This window comes from Pararge aegeria, chromosome 26, assembly GCF_905163445.1.
Source record: "Pararge aegeria chromosome 26, ilParAegt1.1, whole genome shotgun sequence".
Lineage (NCBI taxonomy): Eukaryota > Metazoa > Arthropoda > Insecta > Lepidoptera > Nymphalidae > Pararge > Pararge aegeria.
In genome coordinates this window covers 3,589,448-3,610,000 of record NC_053205.1, presented here as the reverse complement: position 1 = coordinate 3,610,000, position 20,553 = coordinate 3,589,448, and the positions used below count along the sequence as shown (strand labels likewise).

Here is a 20,553-nt window from a genome sequence, read left to right as displayed (position 1 = left end):
ATGAGGGCGCCAGTCTCTTCACGGAGAATCGTTCAGTGCTGTTTTAGGTTGGATATGGGAGAATAGGAACACCAATGAAATTTTAAATTATTATTTAAGACTTAATTATAACTTGGCGCAACCATCCACCCGCCCTTAAAGGGTCACCTTTAAGAAAAGCTCTCATAAGGTATGAGGTAGAATTGCCTCTTTTAAGAACGCGTATTGCGCATGGGCGTATTTCATATAAGTATGTGTATATTTACGAAAGTATATTAAAAAATATTAATTATTTGTAGAATTATTATAAAAGAGAATAAAGTCTTAACGTATGAGCTACTTAGTACTAAATTATGAAACTATAATTGTTACGCTTATTGCGTCGGAAGAGGGCATAAGCGAACGACCGGACGGACGTAAGTTCTCCCGGAAATTTTAACGGTCGCTACGCGTATGACGCCGTCTTTCGAGGGATGCACTTTCTCTACTACTGCTAGAGGCCAAGCCAGAGGCGGTACGTTGTCATTTATAACTACGACGACAGTTCCCGGCGTAATAGGTACGGAAGGCGTATTCCATTTCAAACGAACTTGCAATCCGTGCAAATATTCCATCCTCCAACGATTCCAAAACGATTGGACCATTTTATCTATTAACGAGTACCTGTCAACCAAGTTAATTTTGTCTGGATTGACATCAGGCGCAGGCAAGGAGAATAGAGGCGCAGTATGTAGGAAGTGACTTGGAGTAAGAGCCGAAGGTTCGGCAGGGTCAGAGCTTAGTATTGTTAGCGGACGCGAATTGAGAAGACATTCGACCTGAATGAGCACAGTGCAAAGTTCCTCATAAGAAAGGAGCTGTTGCCCTATGACCTTGAACAGGATCGTCTTAGTCACCTTGATCATACTTTCCCATGAACCTCCAAAGTGTGGGGAATTGGGACAGATGAATTTCCAAGTTATGCGATTTTCAGCGCATTCCTGCTCTAGCTTCGGGTAATATTCTTCTCTTAGAAATTTATAGAGGTCCCGAAGGTAAGAAGCAGCACCCTGGAAGTTTTTAGCATTGTCGCTATGCAGCACCTGAACAGGACCACGACGTGATAGGAATCTTTTAAACCCGGCGAGGAAACTGGGGGTGCTGAGTGAGGTAGCAACCTCAATGTGCGTAGATCTCGTAGTGAGACACGTGAACAGCACAATATAAGCTTTCTCGCTGTGTACGCCACGGCGGCGTACAGGAACGTATGGTATAGGACCTGCATAATCGCAGCCGGTGAAACTAAAGGCTTTCAACGCTGGACGTGTACGTATATCAGGAAGATCCGCCATCAGCGGAATGGTTGGACGCGGTTTAAATCTAAAGCAAGTATTGCACATATGTACTCTTTGCCTGACAATACGGCGTGCCGACAGAATCCAGTACCTCTGACGAAGCAGGGCCATTAGGAGTTCGGGTCCAGCATGTAAATGTTTAATGTGGTAATAATCAATGATTATATTTACCACGTGGCCATTGCGAGGCAATATAACCGGATGTATTTTTTCAAAGCTAAGTCCAGAGTTGGCGAGACGACCGCCAACGCGGATAAGTCCATCATCAATAAATGGTCTTAGGCGATTAAATGCCGGTGAACATGTTTTATTATTTTTAATAAGAGAATATTCTTCAGCAAAATGCTGATTTTGCAGAGCGCGAAGCATTCTATTCTCTGCGAAATTTAAGTCGTCAGCGGTAACTGCACTAGTGCCGCGACGAGGCAGTAATTTAGCAAATCTACAAATGTATACAATTATACGTAGAAGTTTGCTCCACGAAGAAAAACGGAGAGCAAGCTCGTGTAAGTCGTTCGGGAGTATAGGTTTACGCACAGTGTGTATAAGAACCTTCTTCTCGGGTACGTCTTCAATAGACTCTCCCTCTAGAGTTTTGAGTGGCCACTGAGACGGATGCATTGATGCCCATGGTGGACCATGCAGCCACAGAGGGTGTGAGAGAAGCTTCTCAGGAGTTACACCTCTCGATAGAATATCAGCAGAGTTCTCAGTGCCAGGGCAATGATAAAAGTTGTCTGGTGAGATATTCTCAGTTATCTGTACAACGCGATTCGCGACAAAAGTCTGCCATCTATGCGGTGAACTTTTTATCCAATATAGGGCGACTTTGGAATCGAGAAATGCATATGTAGCCTTGATTGGGATACGCTCAGAGTAAGTGTCATGTACTGTACGAAGCAATTTCGACAGTAGGACGCCACCTAATAGTTCGAGACGAGCAATTGAATGAGGTTTCGTCGGCGAAACTTTACTTTTCGCACAAGCAAGACGCACAGTGTTACCAGTAGGGGAGCTAACGTGTAAATAAACGACAGCACCATAGGCTGCGAGACTAGCATCTGATAGTCCCAGGAGAGTGACCTCACAGTCTGTTGTCACGCCCACATGACGCGGTATGTGTAGCTTATTTAGAGCTGGCAACTCATCGCAAAACTGTCTCCACATCTTAATGATGTGTGGTGGAGCTACAGTGTCCCAATCAAGATTTAATTGCCAAAGCATTTTAATTAATATTTTGGCATACACGACTGTGGGAGCAACGAAGCCCATTATGTCCCACAGACGGGCAACAGTCGACAAGATGGAGCGCTTAGTGCATGTCACATCGTCGGGCATAGAAATTTTAAAATAGAAAGCGTCATTTCCAGTATACCAATGCAGACCAAGTATTTTATGGTGCATGGTTTTGTCAAACTCCACTTCAGTCGGAAGTTTGTGGGACGCAGGAAGGTTATCTAAGACCTCGCGAGAATTGCTGTTCCACTTAACTAATTCCCACTGTGCACCCTTAAAAAGATCGATCATCTGCAGCGACACAGTGACTGCCTCTAGTTCGCTTGGAAGCGAGAAAGCTACGTCATCCATATAAAGCGCGGGTAGCACAATGCTATTCGCTCGTGGATATTTTGCGCCGTCGTCATTCACCAGCTGTCTTACCGTGCGCAGTGCATGGAAGGGACTGGAAGTGAGACCGAAACAGACTCGATTGAACTGGTATAGCACAAGAGGGTCTTGTGGATTAAAGCGGTATAAGAAGCATTGATAGCGACGATCAGCTTCGCGCATAACGATTTGTAGAAACTGTTCTCGGCAGTCGGCTGTCATTGCCACTGCATGCAGACGAAAATTCAAAATTATTTTAAAAAGATCTCCCTGTAAATTTTGACCGGAATGTAGCAGATGGTTCAGTGCCTTTCCAGAACTAGAACGACAAGAAGCATCGACGACTAATCTCAGTCTCGTCGAGAGTTTGTCTTCACGTAAAATCCCCGTGTGTGGCATCACGTAAATCGGAACGGGATCTTTAGAATCATATGAAGGCGCGGGAGAAATATAATCTTTCGCGAGATAACCTTTTATGACGTCATCATATGCCGACCTCAATTTATTCGAAGCTTCAAGCTTTCTTTCGAGGCAGATGAAACGTTTCTTAGCTATGTCCAAAGAATTCCCTAGGGAATATAGATCCTCTTTAAATGGCAGGCCGACAACGTATCTGCCCGTATCGGGATCTCGGACAGTAGTCGAAGTGTAGAAGTCTTCGCATTCATTATCATCAGGATTCTGAATGGAAGCGGAAGGAAGTTCTTCAAGTTCCCAGAAACGCTTGACTAAAGAGTCAATAGCAGGAGGCTCTTGAACGAAACAACATGTCAAGGCCGTATGAGTATTTATAGTAGGTATCGTAGGCGCATTGCCCATGAACACCAGACCTAACACCGTGCGCAATGCAACGGGCACCGACGGGTCGCGACGTGACGTATGGACGTCGTCGGGGAGAAGCAAATGTGGAAATAGGGAAGCTCCTATTAAAGCATCAATTTTATCAGGTACGCCGTAACTCGCATCGGCAAGCGGAATACCTTTAAGGTGTGATAGGACTGCCGTATCTATCACAGCCGTAGGTAATTTGTCTGTCACTTTATCAACAACAAGTGGCGAGATATTAAAACTAACGTTATCATCAAAACGCGAATAAAACGTCAAGTCAACCGAGCTGGATTGTACAACCTTCTCAATTCCACCGAACCCCTTCACGATAGTACGTTCTGTGAATTTAGTTTGCAAACCCAAGCGATCACAACATTCTTTTGAGAGGAAATCGGCCTGCGAAGCAGAATCCAACAATATACGTATAACTTGCCGTTCACCATTACAGTCGTAAACAGCAACTTGTGCGGTAGCCAATAAGACAGTAGTTCGCTTGTCTTCCACACGATTCATTAAATTGCTATTATACACCTGCGTAGCGCTTGTAGACGGGCTTACGCGCGTAGCGCACAGTGCTACGTCGGCGCGATCATCCGCTACGGGCGATGACGCGGTAACGGTAGGTGCGTTCGGTGGCGGCATGACGGTATTCAACTGAGGCGCGCGGGAATGTTCCTCGCGCTGGTCAAAGTGCAGCCTTTTGTTATGTTTCTGACCACACGAACAGTGCGGGGAGACTTCACATTGCCCGACTTTATGTTTTATAGACAGGCAGTTCACACAGGCATTCTTCTCCTTGACGCACTTAAAACGTTCTTGAGGAGTTAATAATTTATTAAAGTCAACACATTTATATAAATGCGCATGTGTTATATTTCTACATAGACACTTGGACGTAGGCTTATCAACCGTGCTTATATAGGCCTGATACTTCGGCGCATTGCCAGAAGTCCCGTTATTCAAATGTTTTATATTTTTATTATGACGCGTATTGGAAGGGTTTGTGACATTCGTATTCGTACGCTCAAACACCTTCGCGCGTGTTGTGATAAATTCCACAAAGTCGTCGAAAGTAGGTATATTCTTGCCGCATTTAATTTCAAACGCGCGTACACTCTCAGTATCGACCCTTTGTGTAGCTATATGTAGTATGATAAGATCAGCTAGGTTCTCTAACTTTAGGTTTTTTAAAGCGCTTACTGCGCCAGCGAACCGGTCTATGAAATCTTCAAAGTTAGTCGCAGAGGGAGTCTGAAAACCCTTATAGCGAAATAATTCATGTAGGTACGCGGAAGTCAACATACGTTTATCATCGAACCTATTGACGAGTGTTTGTAAAATGAGCTGATAATTCTCAGCACACGGAGAAATTCCAGCGATTGCGCTTTTTGCCTTCCCTGTCAGCTTCGGTAACAGATAAAATAGCTTTTCTGCATCTGTGAGTGATGGATTATTATCTACTACTGACTTAAAGGTCGTATAAAACATCTGAAAAGATTTAATGTCACCATCGAATTCTAATATCGATATGGGAGCTAGCTTCGGCTTGGCTTTTAGCAGCGCGGAGGTCGCATTATGTATTTCTGGTGTCGTATTTAAAGTTGAGCATTTTGTATGAGTTCGTTTGACCCTATTATACAAAGTCTCAAAAGCATATAGACTTTTGTAATCAGGTTTTGCATCTGAATTTAAGTTTAATAAACGTGTATTATAATCGTCTACAATAGACTCGTACTTTAAACGCAATGAATCAATTTGTGAAGATTCGTCTAGAAAATGTTCTCTTTTTTCAACGTTCGTATGAACATCGGGTTCACGAGATAAGTCAAAGACATTTTGCATGATACCGAATATAGCTTCACGTTTAGCAATTAAGATAGACAGTTTAGTATCCTGAATCTCCTTATCACTTTCGCTAGTTTTAGAATCTACTTTAGGAGGCATTTTACTAAAGTGTAAGTGAGACAAATATCTAACAATCACGAAATACCTATATTTTTATGTGAGTATGATAGGTTAATAGCCAATCATATACTGGTAAATTAAGTAGGTCGCGCGGAGTGCGGATAATATGCGCAAGCGCGCTTCGTTCGATATTACGCGTGGTCGGGTTATATCGAATGTTCGATCGACCAGAGGTTCGTATAGACAAATCTCGACCTTATATGCTAGGTCTTACGACTCTTGAGTAAATGTTTCACAACCGAAGGTACTACGATAATTAATAATTGCAAGTTTTAAGATTTGTTTTAATTGTTAATTCAATTTAAATACACTAATATTTATCGAAATATACATAAATATGTGTAGATAATTAGTATGTCTAACTGGGGAAATAGCTAGCTCAATGCTATAATGCCGCTTATGCCAGTATTAAGACAAAGAAAATAGATGACGCAATGACCTATTTTATTTAAAATTATATTATTTCAATTATTAGAGCCTATAGAAGTATTCTAACAAGGAAACTAATGCTTCAATACGTTAATATGAAGGAAATGCTGTAAATATCCGGCTCGACGGAACCAAATAAATATGTATGCGCCAAGTTATATTAAGTTATTTAAGATTTTTATTTCGAATGAGTGGACTGTATTTTTTGCGGTAAATTGGTGTACAAAAGAAAGATACAAGGAATCAGAGCACAAGGAAGACAGCACTTACTTGACCTTATTTTTCATGGGTAGGAGCACGCCGTCCGTTGATCCAAATATTCCTCACGAAGTCCTCTCTTCTCGAACACCACCACTTATGTTATATTTCGGCACACACATAAATATAGGAATTATGCTTAAAAGGATCTCATTGAAACTTCTAAGGTATATTATGATATTTTATGGCTTATTTTCAGGCAGCCAGTAAACTCGTATTGCCCGTTACTTTTCGCAATCGGAAAGCAAGTCGTCCGCAAACGTCTTAATCGTTTGCTTCCGTTAATTTAAGTGACAGCTCTGCGTTCTAGTGTTTTTGAGGCGTATGAGGGCGCCAGTCTCTTCACGGAGAATCGTTCAGTGCTGTTTTAGGTTGGATATGGGAGAATAGGAACACCAATGAAATTTTAAATTATTATTTAAGACTTAATTATAACTTGGCGCAACCAGTGTGCACTTAACAGTTTTTAAAAATAACATAAAATGAAGCACAAATTAAATTAACAATAATAATAATAAAAATAATTAAAATTAATAAAATACTAATAATTAAACACGAAACAAATATTAAAATAAATAAATATAATGTTAGTAACAATACAAAACCACTATCCTATGTTAGACAACTTAAATCCTAAACTATACCGGCCCAACAAACCAGGCTCTGGGTGTGGCCCTCCTATAGCCCGTGTGTGCACCATTCCAGCACCTCCAGAGGGGGCTATCCAGCTTATTGGCCCATGAGTTAAGGAGGGTGTTGGTACTGCTCACAAGCCTGCACAACATAGACGCCGCACGCCTACGCATGATCGCGAAGAAATCGTCCACACGAACGTCCGCAAACATTGCTGACGCACTGCAGTGTCGAGGCTTCCTCAGCACCGCCCTCAACACATTGTTATATTGAATACGCAGGGCGCTGTAGGCTCGCTGCGTGTAGTTCGTCCACGGACTGCACGTGTAGAAAGATTGACAGTAGGCTATAAACAGGGTTATCTTTACCTGCGTTTACATCGTGCAAATCTGCGAGCCAACATATTGCCTCGAACTAACAGCGCCCGGCGCTCACGTTCCATGTCGCTGTCGTCACCCAGGCGTTCGTTTACTATATGCCCTAGATATTTGAACTCAGCTACCTGTTTCAGGGGAGTTCCACCTAATTGTATACATGGTTTAAAATTTATCGGTTTGTTATTTCCCCTAAAAACAATAACTTCACTTTTTTTGGAGTTGTAGTTGAGCCCATTAACCTTCGCATAGTCCTCGCAGATCTTAAGTAACCCTCTCAAACCACTGACCGAGGGGCTCAACAGAACCATATCGTCTGCATAACTATAGTTGTTCATGGTTACGCCGTCCACAGAACACCCGACCCCAGCTCTGCTGAGCTCCTCTATCAGCCGATTGACATACAGGTTGAAAAGCCTTGGTGACGAAAGCCCCCCCGTCTCACCCCACAATCCAGCTTGTAAGGGTCACTTAGAGCGTTACCCCATCTAACTCTGTTAATTTGGTGACCATACCAGAACTCAAAAAGTGAGATTAGCTCAGGTCTTAGACAAGTTTCCTTAACTTCTGCCAAAGGATTTTATATAACACGAGATCAAAAGCTTTGGACAGATCCAGAAAACACGCATACACTGGCGTTTTTCGATCCGTATAGTACCGCACAGTCTGCTTGATGCACAGTATAGCACTCTCCGTAGATAGTTCTGGCCTAAAACCGAACTGTGCCTCATGTATTTTTACAGTCTTATCTAACTGTGCATCAAGCAAACTATCCAGAACCTTAGCTGCGATCGTTGCCAATGATATTGGCCTATAATTGGATCTATCCGCCGAATCACCTGTCCTATTTTTGACAATGGGCACCACCACTGTCGTCATCATTGTGTCTAGCAGGTAACTATGGCTAACACATAGATTGAAGAGTAATTTAAGGACTCTGGAAAGGTGCACCCCAGCATATCTCAAGTGCTCAACACTGAGGCCGTCATTTACCCCGTTTCATTCTATTTATCGCCTCTTGAACTTCGGTAAGTGTGAAACGCAATGGATCCTTCACCAAGCTTACGATGTCTACCGCGCTGTCATCACTTGTAGTACAATTTATTCTAGACTGGTTGACTTTAAACTGCGCCTTAAACATATTAGCTATATTGTGACAACCGCTAATACCACCTACTTCTACCGGAGAACTCGACTTTGCGTTAAGCCTATTCGTATGCTGCCAGAATTGACCAAAATGCTTCGCCTCATACGATGTTGCCAGGATGTCCATTTTTATTTGTTCCTCATTGTCTTGGCACCACTTGAGTTTGCTTTTAAATAATTTACGTGACTCCGCCATCTCTTCATACAAGGCTCCACATGTCGGCCTCCCAACCCAATCCCAACACTGAAAACAAAGACGAGCCCTCACATGAGCCGGTTTAACATGCTTGTTCCACCCCGTAATATATCGCTTTCTATAGCGCTTTACATCCTTGTAACAAGATATTGCTGCATACTGCAACGTCCCTATAATTTCCTCATATAATTTATCAATACTTAACCTATGGTCAGGGTTATTACACATTCTGTCACAACAAACCGCCATTTCCATCGGAAAATCTATTAAACTTAACCTATCGTTACAGATCTTAGTATATAGGCTAGTCTGCTCACTATTCCTCAGCCCCCAAATTATTTGGTTAGTCACACTAGACGGGTTTGATTTCGCTTGCGGAACATCTAGATTTATATTACAGTACACCTCCATAGGATAGTGATCTGACCATGAGACGTCTCTTACAACATTTATGCTTTGTATATATTTATTAGCTAACTCCGTCACAAGGCAATGATCCAACCATCGCGAGCAGCCGTGACTGTCACTAACATACGTATATACATCAGTATTTTTAGGCAATTGCTCATAGTCAGCACACACCCACGACTGCTCGCCACAAAATTGAAGCATTTCATTAAAAAATGGTTCACCGGGATGCGCATTGAAGTCTCCCAACATGAACACTATACCAATAGCACAATCTTCTACAATTGCATTCATTTCACTCAAGCACTCGGTGAAATCCATAAGATTGTCAGGACAATCCGTAGGCATGTACACTGAGAGGAATAGCACAGCGTGCTCACGTATTTTACACTTGATAGCGCACAACCTCACACTACTACACTTTACTATCGATACGGCCGAGAACACACTCTTACGCCATAATAGCGCGACACCTCCGTGAGGACGGCCGCGCTCGGAACGTCGGCAGTGGATACGCCCGCACTCGTATCCACTGCCGACGTTCCCGTCGATGCAAACTCGTTGTGCACGGCGCTGAGATAGGCAAGGTCATGTGGCAGCAGCCAGGTCTCCTGCAGCGCCACCACGTCCGCAGATTCACACAGCATTCTCACAATGTCCACAGATCGCTTCAGTGATTTACAATTAAAGCTGACTATCTTTAAAGCAGATTCTCTAGATTTTTCTTGTTCCATTATCACTTTTATTTTGCTCCCGATCTCCTTCGCTGTCATTTTGCATTTCTGCGCCCATTTGGTGAGTCATTGTATCACATGAAATCACCGCTGCATCGGCCGATGACGCACGCACCTCCATAGTATTCACATTTGCAGTCAACATGCGCGTAGTGTCGCTGCAGTGGGCCTCACCGCGGTGGGCCTCCACGTGCTGCAGTCGGTGCATAGGCACTGCACCGGGAGCGACAGAGATAGGTTGAACGCTCGGCACCTCAACGGCGCTCGCGCAAGACGGGGATGGGAGATCGGCAACTCGATTCTGCGTGGTCATGCTCACCGGCGAATCGTTCTCTATACCGGTCATTAGCGTGCGTTCAGACATGCGGGAATCGTGCGTTTACGAATCGCGCGGTTTCAAACCGCAAAATTGTGATGCTATTCAGACACGCGCGGTTAGTATGCGATTTCGTGCGGGTAAAGCGTCAGTTTCAAAATGGAGGTCGACGAAGAAGTGTGTTTACTGTGGTTGCTCCTTAAAAAAAAGAAAAGAAAAAGGCGGTATTGGGTGCATCCAATATTACGTGACCGACTAGTACATGGTCAGTTCGTAACATTATATCCCAAATTAAGAATGTATGATAACAAATTTTTTGACTATTTGAGAATGTCAATAAAATCTTTTGATGAACTAATTGAACTGATCAGGCAAGATATTTCATGCTCTGAAACGCATTTGAGGCCAAGCGTGTCACCGGAAGAGAAACTCGTAATAACTTTAAGGTAAGATTTATTTATTGTTCTTCAAAATCAGCATAAATATTTTCTATAACTGTAGAGGACTGAGAGCCAGAACTAAATTGCGATGGTGACGGTGACGGTGCCGGAACAGGAGGAGATGATCCAGATGTAGTAAAATATCCTTGCGGGCTTGTATACTGTTGTCCTTGCCAATACGTAGGTGTGATCTGCTGAGTATTGTAGCGAAGAGGGGGTGGTAAGCTTTGTCCTTTTTGTATCACTTGAAGTAATTCAATTTTGGTTGCTAAACGCCTATTTTCTGGTACTTTTCTGAGTTCTTTATATAACGACAAACAAAAGAGTTTGTCGTCATCTTGCTTGGTAATACTATTTTCTTGAAGTTCATTCTGAAAATGTTTTCGTGACTCGATACTTTTTTCTATTAAAACCGCTATTTTTTCTTCTGGCACTTGTGTTTTCTTACGTTTAGGGGGACGTATTTCAGTGGCTTCGGTTGCATTGGCGTTTAGTTCACTTGTCTCCTCACTTTGCCTTTCATTCTGTTCTTCAATATTAGTTGTAGTGTCTTTATTACTTACACTATTCTGCAGGAAAGATAATCTTGAAAAATACATATATCGGGCTCCTTTACGAGCACCTGAACCAGAAGGAGTTGTTTTTTCTTTTTTGTATTCTTTATTGTAGCAATCTCGTATATTTTTCCATTTTTTTTGGAGTTGTGTACCTAAAAATAATAACATTATTAATAATATTCTTGTTTCAGATATCTTGGTACGGGTTGTTCATTTGGAGAACTAAGCTACAATTACCGCCTAGGAAAATCGACGATTACTGGAATTGTCCGCGAAGTATGTAAATCATTGTGGAATAAGTTGGTAAACATAGTCATGCCCGAAGCGACTGAAGATATCTGGAAGACAATAGCACGAGACTTTGAGAGATATGCAAATTTTCCAAATTGCATTGGTGCTATAGACGGCAAGCATATCCGAGTTATAAAGCCTGTTGATTCGGGTTCTTTGTATCATAACTATAAACATTACTTTTCCATAGTGCTCTTAGCACTTTGCGACGCCAACTATTGCTTTACTTATGTTGATATTGGGGCTTATGGCAAAAGCAGTGATTCTGCTATATTTAAAAATTCGGTTTTTTATAAACGCCTGACAGAAAAATCATTAAACATACCAACACCTAAACCAATATCTAATGTAGACCTAACACCAATGCCTTATGTTATAGTTGGAGATGAAGCCTTCGGCTTAGCAGAAAATTTAATGCGCCCATATTCAGGCAAATGTTTACCATATGAAAAAAGGATTTTTAACTATAGGTTATCGAGAGCCCGACGTAATATTGAGTGCACTTTTGGTATTTTGGCGAACAAATGGCGCATCTTTCATAGGCCTATAAATGTAAACATAGATTTTGCCGAAGATATAATAAAAGCTTCTTGTGTTCTACATAACTATGTGCGGACTAGAGATGGTCTAAAATTTAAAGATACTTTATATAATGCACCCATGACTAATCTCAATACCTTGCATGCGGGAAGAGGGACACCGTCATCTTTGAATATCAGAGATAAATTCGCTCATTACTTTGTGAATGATGGGCGTGTTCCATGGCAAGACACAAAGATATAGCTGCAACTAACATACCGTACTTGTAATGTTTAGGTACATAACTAAATGTAAACAAACGAAATATGGTAATACCGTTGTGACCTTCATTTGAAAAATGCTCGAAATGTCTGCATAAAGCAGCCGAAGTTTGTTTATATTTATTTAAGTACCTAAAGTATACGGAGAGTATAATATACGCTTCATAACAATAATTATAACATAATTCTGTCAATTATTTTTTGGTGAATAAACCTACTTACTTAAAATATTTTTTTTTTCCACCGTGTCTTCGCAATTTCCAAATATCTCCACCAACTCTTGCCAAGCTCGGTTCTTGATAATTTTATTTGAGTAATCATCACACTGAATGTCCCATATTGCAGGTCTCTTCTCCACCTCATCAATAAATAGTTCAGTGTCGAAACGATCCATGGCGAACTCGCGAACAGTGACGTGCTCACCGCGCGGTATCCGCAACGCAACTGAACGCGAAGTAAAGACTCCATAGTAATAGAAACGCGCGGGAGCAGCGCGATTCTATTTTCTGGCGGTTGGGTTGCGGTAACCGCGCGGCTTGATTAACCGCGCGGTTATGTCTGAACGATTACTAACTAACTCATATAAATAAGACCCGCGCGATTTCCATGCGATTCTATAATCGCGCGGTTCCCGCCGTGTCTGAACGAGCGCTTAACCCCATCGGTCCGCTATTAGAATCGTAACTCTCTTGCAGACACAAACCACCCCTCTTCTTATTGACATACAGGTCAGTATTTCTTACATCTGATTCTAATGCCGTATGTACCATTTCTTTGTCTATAACATATTTTTCAAAAACATTTTTCATTAGATAATCATCCTGCTTCTCTTGTAGGACTCGTACCTGCCTTTGAAGCAGCACAATATCCTTCAACAGTCGCGTTGCGTCGACATGGTCGAATGTGACGGGCGGCAACTTTTGTAGGTCTCTGGCCACAAACACAGGAATATCATCGGGTTCAGTACCCCTCAACACTCCTATAATATCATCAATATTCTTCTGTTTGCGGTCTTCTCCTTTTCTCTTAATCAAACGATGCGGAAGGGATTCAAAAAGCAAGCACTTGGCCTTAAAAATTTCATCCTCCTCAAAGGATTGACGGCAAACGGGAAAATAAGGGCCAAACTGACATTATTCATAACATCAATTTTGTTCTGCACAAAACTAAGTACTTCATTTATCACTATATTGCAATTTCTACATTTCACTGTATCCATTTCGTTAGAGGTCACCGACCTCTGACCGACTGCGCGCGCTGTCAGATTAAAAACCCTTAAAAAGATTTGCGTCTTTTACATTACATAAAACATACTATGTGTATGTATGTATAACATATTAAGCCCAAACCTGAACCCATTTTGCTTTTATACGGCTTTTATACTAGTAGAAAACCCAATCTTGACCAAAATAAAACATTCAGGGCATTTAGTAGCGATGTTTGTATTGATGATAGTCACCAAAACATTTAACGCATAGCCCAGGTTTTTTAATGCAACTGGGACAATGAAATAGGGTGGCTTTGCGAATATTATGCGTATTTAAACAATGTCTGCAATCTTTTCGTTTAGTTTTACCAGAAGCGTTTTTAGGCAGGTCAGCTATGCAATGTATGATATCGTCTGTTTTTGTTGTCATGAGATTGCCAGTTGATGATGTTGGAATATTGCTAACGCCAGTCTGTCTGTCAGTCAGTGTGCCAATATTTAATAACTGTCTAAACAATTTTAAACGAAAATCGAAAAATGATTTTTCTTTTCTATTATTACCGGTTCGTTTCATTTGTTCATTGAACATTAGAAAACAGTTTAACAACATAACTACGTAATAACGTGTACTATAATTTTTTTATACCATCTGGTTGATTTTTTATAAGAAGGATAATATGATAGCATTTGATCTTTTCTATCAACGCCTTTCATATACTTGTTATATTCTACTATAACTTTTGGTTTCTGCGAAACCCGACCATGCCTATTACTAGAATTAACAAAATTTGAGTGATGCTCAGTTGAAATCATCAGTACATTTCTTTGGTCCCGATAATTGGTGACGCATACGCCACGGGCATTGTACTTCGTAAGCAGTGTTTTAGCGATTTTAGCCTTAGTAATACTAGGATTCCCAAACCTATTGGCTCTAAGTGTACCAGTTAGATAAGTACGTTTATCCAATAGCTTTTCCGCTAGTGACACACTATTATAAAAATTGTCAGTATAAAGGGAGTGCCCTGCATTTAGGTAATCTTCCATAAGCATCATCCCTACTTTTTCAGCATGACCTTTGCCCTTAAGTTCGATATCATGTGATCCACAATACATATGCATTTTCTGCGTTATGCCATTTGTATCCGTAAGTACGTACATTTTAACTCCATATTTATGTCTTTTGCCTGGAATATATCGCCTAATTCGTAAGCGACCTCGCCATTGCACTATGCTTTCGTCAATCGTTAATCTTTTAGGAGGACTTACTAAACTTTTCATAAGTGAATTAAAAAAAATAATGATTGGTTTGACGTATCTGTTAGGGTCAGTGTTACTGTATGATAAATTAGGGTCAGAAAAAGTTAGATTACGAAGTATTAAGAGAAAACGGTCCCGGGACATGTTCTTTGTAAAAGGCAATTGAAACATGCCATCTCTACTCCAGTAACAATTGATCCTACTCAATGGTATATGGCCCATATGAAACAGAATTGCCAAGAAAACACGGAGTTCATCAGCATTCGTATCTTTCCAATTTAAAGCTCTGCTATGGGGAAAGTTGCTCTCTAATAACATGCGTAAGGCATGAGAATTAATGCTTGTAACCATCATTGCCATAAATGTGGAGTTAAAAAATAAATTGAAAAAATCGATAGGGGACTCAGCTGGACCAATGTTGAAATGGGCTATTTTGGTAAATGGGAACGTCTGCAGGAAACCCGCTGCAGTCCATCCTTCAGGCTCTGCTTGGTCACTCTCGTCTTGGTCAGAAAGCAATTCTTCATCTTCGGAAGAAGAAGAAGAATTATTGCCCTCTTCTTCCCTATACATGCAAATAATTTACAACCTTGGTATATTGAAATGGGTAGAATTTAAACTAGCTTTACTATTTGGACTTTACTTTTATATTTACACTTTATTTATCGCATCGTATTTTATAGTCGCTAACTTGGTTTAAAATTAGTCCACTTAGTATTTCGAACTTTAATTTTATTTTTTCATTATTTGTTTATTTATTGTCAGTTCAGATTAATTATTTTATACTTTTAGCATTTTATATTGATTTTTACAGAACAATAATTACTATCATTAGTTTAGTATCTGTTTTTTAATTAGTGTTAGCCAAATTTTTTTTTATTTCTTCGATTTAAAAATAGATTACGACCGAAATCGACCTACCGAATATGCAAAAATCATTACAATCGGATAAGCCGTTTCGGAAGAGTTTAATAAAATTACCACGTCAGTTTATAAGTTGACACTTAAAATTTTGGCAAGACGTATTGTTAGGCTCGTCATAATTTGTAGATATAGGAAAATTTACACTAAAAGAAAATAAAAGATTGTTTACATCAGACAAGAGGGAAAAAAAAAATGACACTTTCCGTCCGTTCAACAACTTTATGCCAAAAATAAAGTTAATTGGTGGTTTAGTTAGAGCAAAAGCAAGAACATAAACAAACAAATTTTGCATTTATAATGTAAAGATTAAAGACCACTACACAATTGGATTTTGAATTACCCACAATGTTTTTTTAATTTAGAAGTTTTTCGCTTCAACTATTGGACAGACGAAATAAAATTTCACCCACGTTTACTTTAGTACCTAGCTTTGCTTGTTCAAAAATACAAAGTATTATAATAAAACAACCTAATGCATTGACGAGTGACACTGACTACATTTTATTTTTAAAACAAAAAAACATGTCATGCAATAGTAACATATTGTGTAGATATAAGACCTTTAACACCCCTACTATATCTAACAATATGGAGGTATAAACAAAATATAATATTTGAATACCTAATACATCCAAAAACTTATAATGTTTCACAGTACATAAAGCATTCGTGAATACATCAGCTGGCATATCAGCTGTAGGCAAATACTTCACATTTACAATTTTATTTACTACACATTCTCTACAAAAGTGAAACTTAATGTCTATGTGTTTTGTACGCTTCTGAAACATTGGATTCATAGTTAGCTTTTGAGCACTCTGATTATCGTTAAACAAATCAATTACACAACCAGATAAAGTGAAACAATAACCTGTATAAGACTTCCTATCTTTAACATTTGCACCCCAATCTGCACCTACATATCCTTCTAATGAGTTGCGCGCGAACCGCGTTAGCGAACGCCAGTTTTGTAGTCGACCCGTGCGCCTACGCGATTTTTTATTAATCTACCCGCGTAAATTGATAACTTTGAATGACGACGGTTTGAGTGACGATAGTAGTTTAAATGTGATACAAAATGATGATGATATATGTGAAGTATTAAACAGTGAACGTGGTAATTCCGAGTCAATGCCGAAAACAGGTGATAAGAGACCGAGAGAGACGGAAGATAGTAGCGAGGATGGATTTGTCACTGTCTCTAGAAGAAAACCGAAGAAACTCGTCCGAAGTGAATCTCATGAAAGAGAAATGTCAATTAATGGAGATAATGAAAACATTTATTTTGAAGTAAGTTTATTTGGATTACAGATACTACCGAAACAGATGGCTTTTGCGAGGTTATTAAAAGATGAAAATATTAAAAATGTAACAAAAATTAAATATAAAAGTCCATATAAAATATTTATACAGTTAAGCGATAAAAATGAAGCCCAAAAACTTATTAATTGTAAAAAAGTAAACGAGATGGATATTAGGGCTCAATTTACGAATCAGGGTAATTTGTCTTACGGAATCATTAAAGGAGTTGACTTAGAGACAAACGAAAAGGAGCTCTTAGATAGTTTAAATTGTGAATATGATATTATTTCAGCTAAACGATTGAAACGTATGAATTATGAAGGTAGGTGGATTTACAGTGAATCGTTCAGACTATGTTTCAGAAACCCGGTTACGCCTTTATACATAAATGCATATGGATTTAAATTTGATGTCGTACGTTTCGAGTTTCCTGTGACTCAGTGTTCTGGATGCTGGAAATACGGACACATTAAAAAATTTTGTAAGTTGAATAAAAATGTGTGTCCAAAATGTGCTGAACACCATGATAATTGTGAAGTTAAAGAGTTCAAATGCATAAATTGTAAAGGACCACACATGGCCCTGGATAAGACATGCCCTTTCTTTAAAAAAGAAAAAGGCATACTTTATATAATGAGTCAAGAAAATGTATCATATAAAACCGGCTTAGAGATATATTTGAAAAATCTGAAAGAAAAGGAATTAAGTTGTGTCAGAGAGGAGATCAACACAGAAATGGACTCCAGTTATATAGAAAAAAATCCAGTGAATATGAGAGGTAAAACATATAGCAGCGTACTCAAAACGTCGGCGACAATACATAATAACGAAATGAAAGATGAGCATTTGAATGAGAAAGTGATAAATCAAAACAAAAATAAATTTAAGAAAACGAATGTTCATACAAATTATCATAGGGAAAATCAGAACTTGAATATAGATAACGATGAAATTATGGAAAGTGATCAAGATACACAAGAAAATCCAGCAGAAAAAGAAAAAAGGAGACGACAAAGGAGATTTGACTTAAAAAATTTGCTTAAAAGAATAAAGGAAATTATCGTATCTGAAGGAAATATAAGCGATAAAGTGATGTTAGTGGTAAAAGCTATAATTGAAGAGTGTAAGTTGTTTTTAGCTAACTTTTTGAATGAAGGTAAATTATATGACATTTTTTCAAAGATAATATTTAATGGATAAAGCCTTTATTTTAAATATAATTCAGTGGAACGCACAAAGTTTGAAACCAAAATTATTAATGTTAGAGAACTTATTTTATCAAGAAAAAATTCATATAGCTGTAATTTCTGAAACATGGTTGGATGCAGATATTCCTCTTCATATTAGTGGATATAATATATTTCGAAATGATCGACAGGACTCGTATGGAGGAGTTGCAATTTTTGTCCATAAATCCCTTAGATGTCATGTTTGCCCTATCAACTGCGTCAATCCAGGCATAGAAGTTATTAGTATTAAGTTATTGAATTGTAAAGGTCTGAATAGCATTGTATCTGTTTATTGCCCTTCTTCAGTGCAAACCCACCAATCAGATTGGGACAGTATTTTTTCAACAACAAGAAAAACACTAGCATTAGGTGATTTTAATGGTCATCATACTAACTGGTCATACAAAACAGATCAGAGAGGACAACAAATATTTGACACAACGTTAGACAATGGATTTATTTCACTTAACAATGGAGATGCCACAAGAGTTAAATTAGTAAACGGTGTGATGCAAAATTCATCCCCTGATATAAGTTTTGCATCATCAGATGTAGCAGTTGATTATAAATGGCAGATTCTTAATGAAAATTTAGGAAGTGATCATCTCATAATTAAAATGTCAACTAGTTACTGGGATCGTGTTGAATGTTATAAAAAACTTAATTTTAAAAAAGCTGATTGGAAATCTTATAAGAACGATTTAACAAATGCATTTTTTTCATGTGATAGTTTTAGTTGTACATCTAGTAATGTTCAATTTCAATATGATGATTTTATAGGTAAAATAAACATTTCAGCTAATAAAAATATTCCTGAAATTAGATTTTGCACCAATCCAATGAGCAAATTTAAGCCGAAAGATTATTGGGATCCGTCGTTATCTAAAATTGTGGCAGAACGGAGGTTGGCATTAAGTACCTTTAGAAGGAATCCTATTCCGGATAACCTTGATAAATTGGAATCTAAAATTAAAGAATCTTTTATTGTATTAAAGAAAGCGAGGTCAGTAGATTGGCAAAAATTTTGTACAAACATCAATGATTCGACATCAACATCAGATATGTGGGATAAAATGCGGTGGTTTAAGGGGTACCGAAAAGCTAGGTTTTGTGCGTCCAAAGAGATGGAAAAACAGTTGTTACATTCGCTTACGCCAGATTCAGTAAGTAATTGTCCACCAACATTTAATTCTGATAACGATTTACTACAGAGGTTATTTACAGTTCAAGAGTTAGAATGTTGTCTGAAAAAAAAGGACACTGCTCCTGGCAGTGACACGATAACTTATTCTTAGCCCAGTCATATTAGGGCTTTCACCTCGGAATGAAAGATAATAAGCTGCAAATTGGTATGAACCTTTGTTTTGTCATTCTAAATGTTGTCTCAAAAGTCACAATCGTTATCGTGTCCGCGTCTCAAGATATTCAAGGTCAAAGGTCACAAAAATCGGTTTTTCGCGAATATCTGGCTTCCTATCGGTTAAATGAGATTTGAATTTATTATAAAAGTTGTAGGCTATAAAATTCCCTACAACTTTTGTTTAAACTTTTTTTTCATACGACCAACCGTTTTGAAGGTAGAGCGCGAAGTGCACATCGTACAGTCATATACGGCCTAATGCAAGGTCAAGCGTGAGTTATGGTTATCAGTACGTTATAAAGTCAATTATTTACTTGGAAATTATAATTATTAAACAATGCCTATTATTTATGTACTAACTATTAATTATTTATATTTAATTAAAGTAAGTAACTTGATTATTTATATATAATTATTCATATTTAACTATTTAAGTATAAAATATTATTAATTCTGGATTATATATTTTAGTTTTATTTTAAGTTAAAATGATAGTAAGAGTATATATTTTACACATATTTTTATTTATTATTAAATACGGCATAATATACATTTATCAAAATGTGAGTTCAAATATCAAAAGTATCTTTGTTGATTTTAATTGTAATGAAATTGGAAATGGAAGCTAATTATCTTCTTCTTCTTCGTCTTCTTCTTCTTCTTGTCGCTCAAAAATGTTCGATTCATTGTCATCATCCTCATTATCTGTCATGTTCATCTCCAAACCTTCCAGAATATCGGGATCATATGTATTTTCTTCATCGGGATTACTTGGATACAGTGAAGCGTTGAGGCAAGCTTGTCCGTTGCACTGGCCGCAAGCTAAAGAACATTGTAGCCCTGATTTTCTGCATCCACAGCGGGAACCACAACCATTTTTGCAATTGCAAAATATTACGTTTAGTAGTTCGGCTGGTGCTGGAGGTAATAACGTTCGTATGGGCTCCAGGATTTCATTTTCAAGCATCCAGCCCCATTCTT

General features: G+C 38.9%; 3 protein-coding genes across 3 annotated transcripts; 2 read left to right on the top strand and 1 right to left on the bottom strand.

Moving 5' to 3' along the window:
- Window positions 1-353: 353 nt before the first annotated feature.
- Window positions 354-8,287, bottom strand: LOC120635023. The gene is made up of 5 exons (XM_039905931.1): window positions 8,064-8,287; window positions 7,400-7,597; window positions 7,056-7,349; window positions 4,169-5,694; window positions 354-3,898 (listed from the first exon to the last, which is right to left on the bottom strand). Exons 1-5 carry the CDS (start codon window positions 8,285-8,287, stop codon window positions 354-356), a joined length of 5,787 nt encoding a protein of 1,928 aa, XP_039761865.1.
- A 1,953-nt stretch (window positions 8,288-10,240) lies between these two features.
- LOC120635436 (protein ALP1-like) lies at window positions 10,241-12,944 on the top strand. Its single transcript, XM_039906462.1, has 2 exons — window positions 10,241-10,651; window positions 11,394-12,944. The coding sequence occupies exons 1-2, from the start codon at window positions 10,365-10,367 to the stop codon at window positions 12,274-12,276; spliced, it is 1,170 nt and encodes a 389-aa protein (XP_039762396.1). The 5' UTR covers window positions 10,241-10,364; the 3' UTR covers window positions 12,277-12,944.
- Window positions 12,945-15,172: 2,228 nt separating this feature from the next.
- LOC120635022 lies at window positions 15,173-18,183 on the top strand. Its single transcript, XM_039905930.1, has 2 exons — window positions 15,173-15,350; window positions 16,562-18,183. Exons 1-2 carry the CDS (start codon window positions 15,173-15,175, stop codon window positions 18,181-18,183), a joined length of 1,800 nt encoding a protein of 599 aa, XP_039761864.1.
- The last annotated feature ends 2,370 nt before the right edge of the window (window positions 18,184-20,553 follow it).

What these genes read in the sequence shown, in the direction of transcription:
- LOC120635436 (XM_039906462.1), top strand. Translation starts at nt 10,365, where the DNA reads ATGGAGGTCGACGAAGAAGTGTGTTTACTGTGGTTGCTCCTTAAAAAA. An exon ending in AAACTCGTAATAACTTTAAG is followed by an intron (nt 10,652 to 11,393) that starts GTAAGATTTATT and finishes TTCTTGTTTCAG; the next exon opens with ATATCTTGGTACGGGTTGTT.
- LOC120635022 (XM_039905930.1), top strand. Translation starts at nt 15,173, where the DNA reads ATGTTGAAATGGGCTATTTTGGTAAATGGGAACGTCTGCAGGAAACCC. An exon ending in GCAAATAATTTACAACCTTG is followed by an intron (nt 15,351 to 16,561) that starts GTATATTGAAAT and finishes AACCTGTATAAG; the next exon opens with ACTTCCTATCTTTAACATTT.
- LOC120635023 (XM_039905931.1), bottom strand. Translation starts at nt 8,287, where the DNA reads ATGATGACGACAGTGGTGGTGCCCATTGTCAAAAATAGGACAGGTGAT. An exon ending in TGCATCAAGCAGACTGTGCG is followed by an intron (nt 7,598 to 8,063) that starts GTACTATACGGA and finishes TATTGTTTTTAG; the next exon opens with GGGAAATAACAAACCGATAA. An exon ending in TTTGCACGATGTAAACGCAG is followed by an intron (nt 7,350 to 7,399) that starts GTAAAGATAACC and finishes CTACACGTGCAG; the next exon opens with TCCGTGGACGAACTACACGC.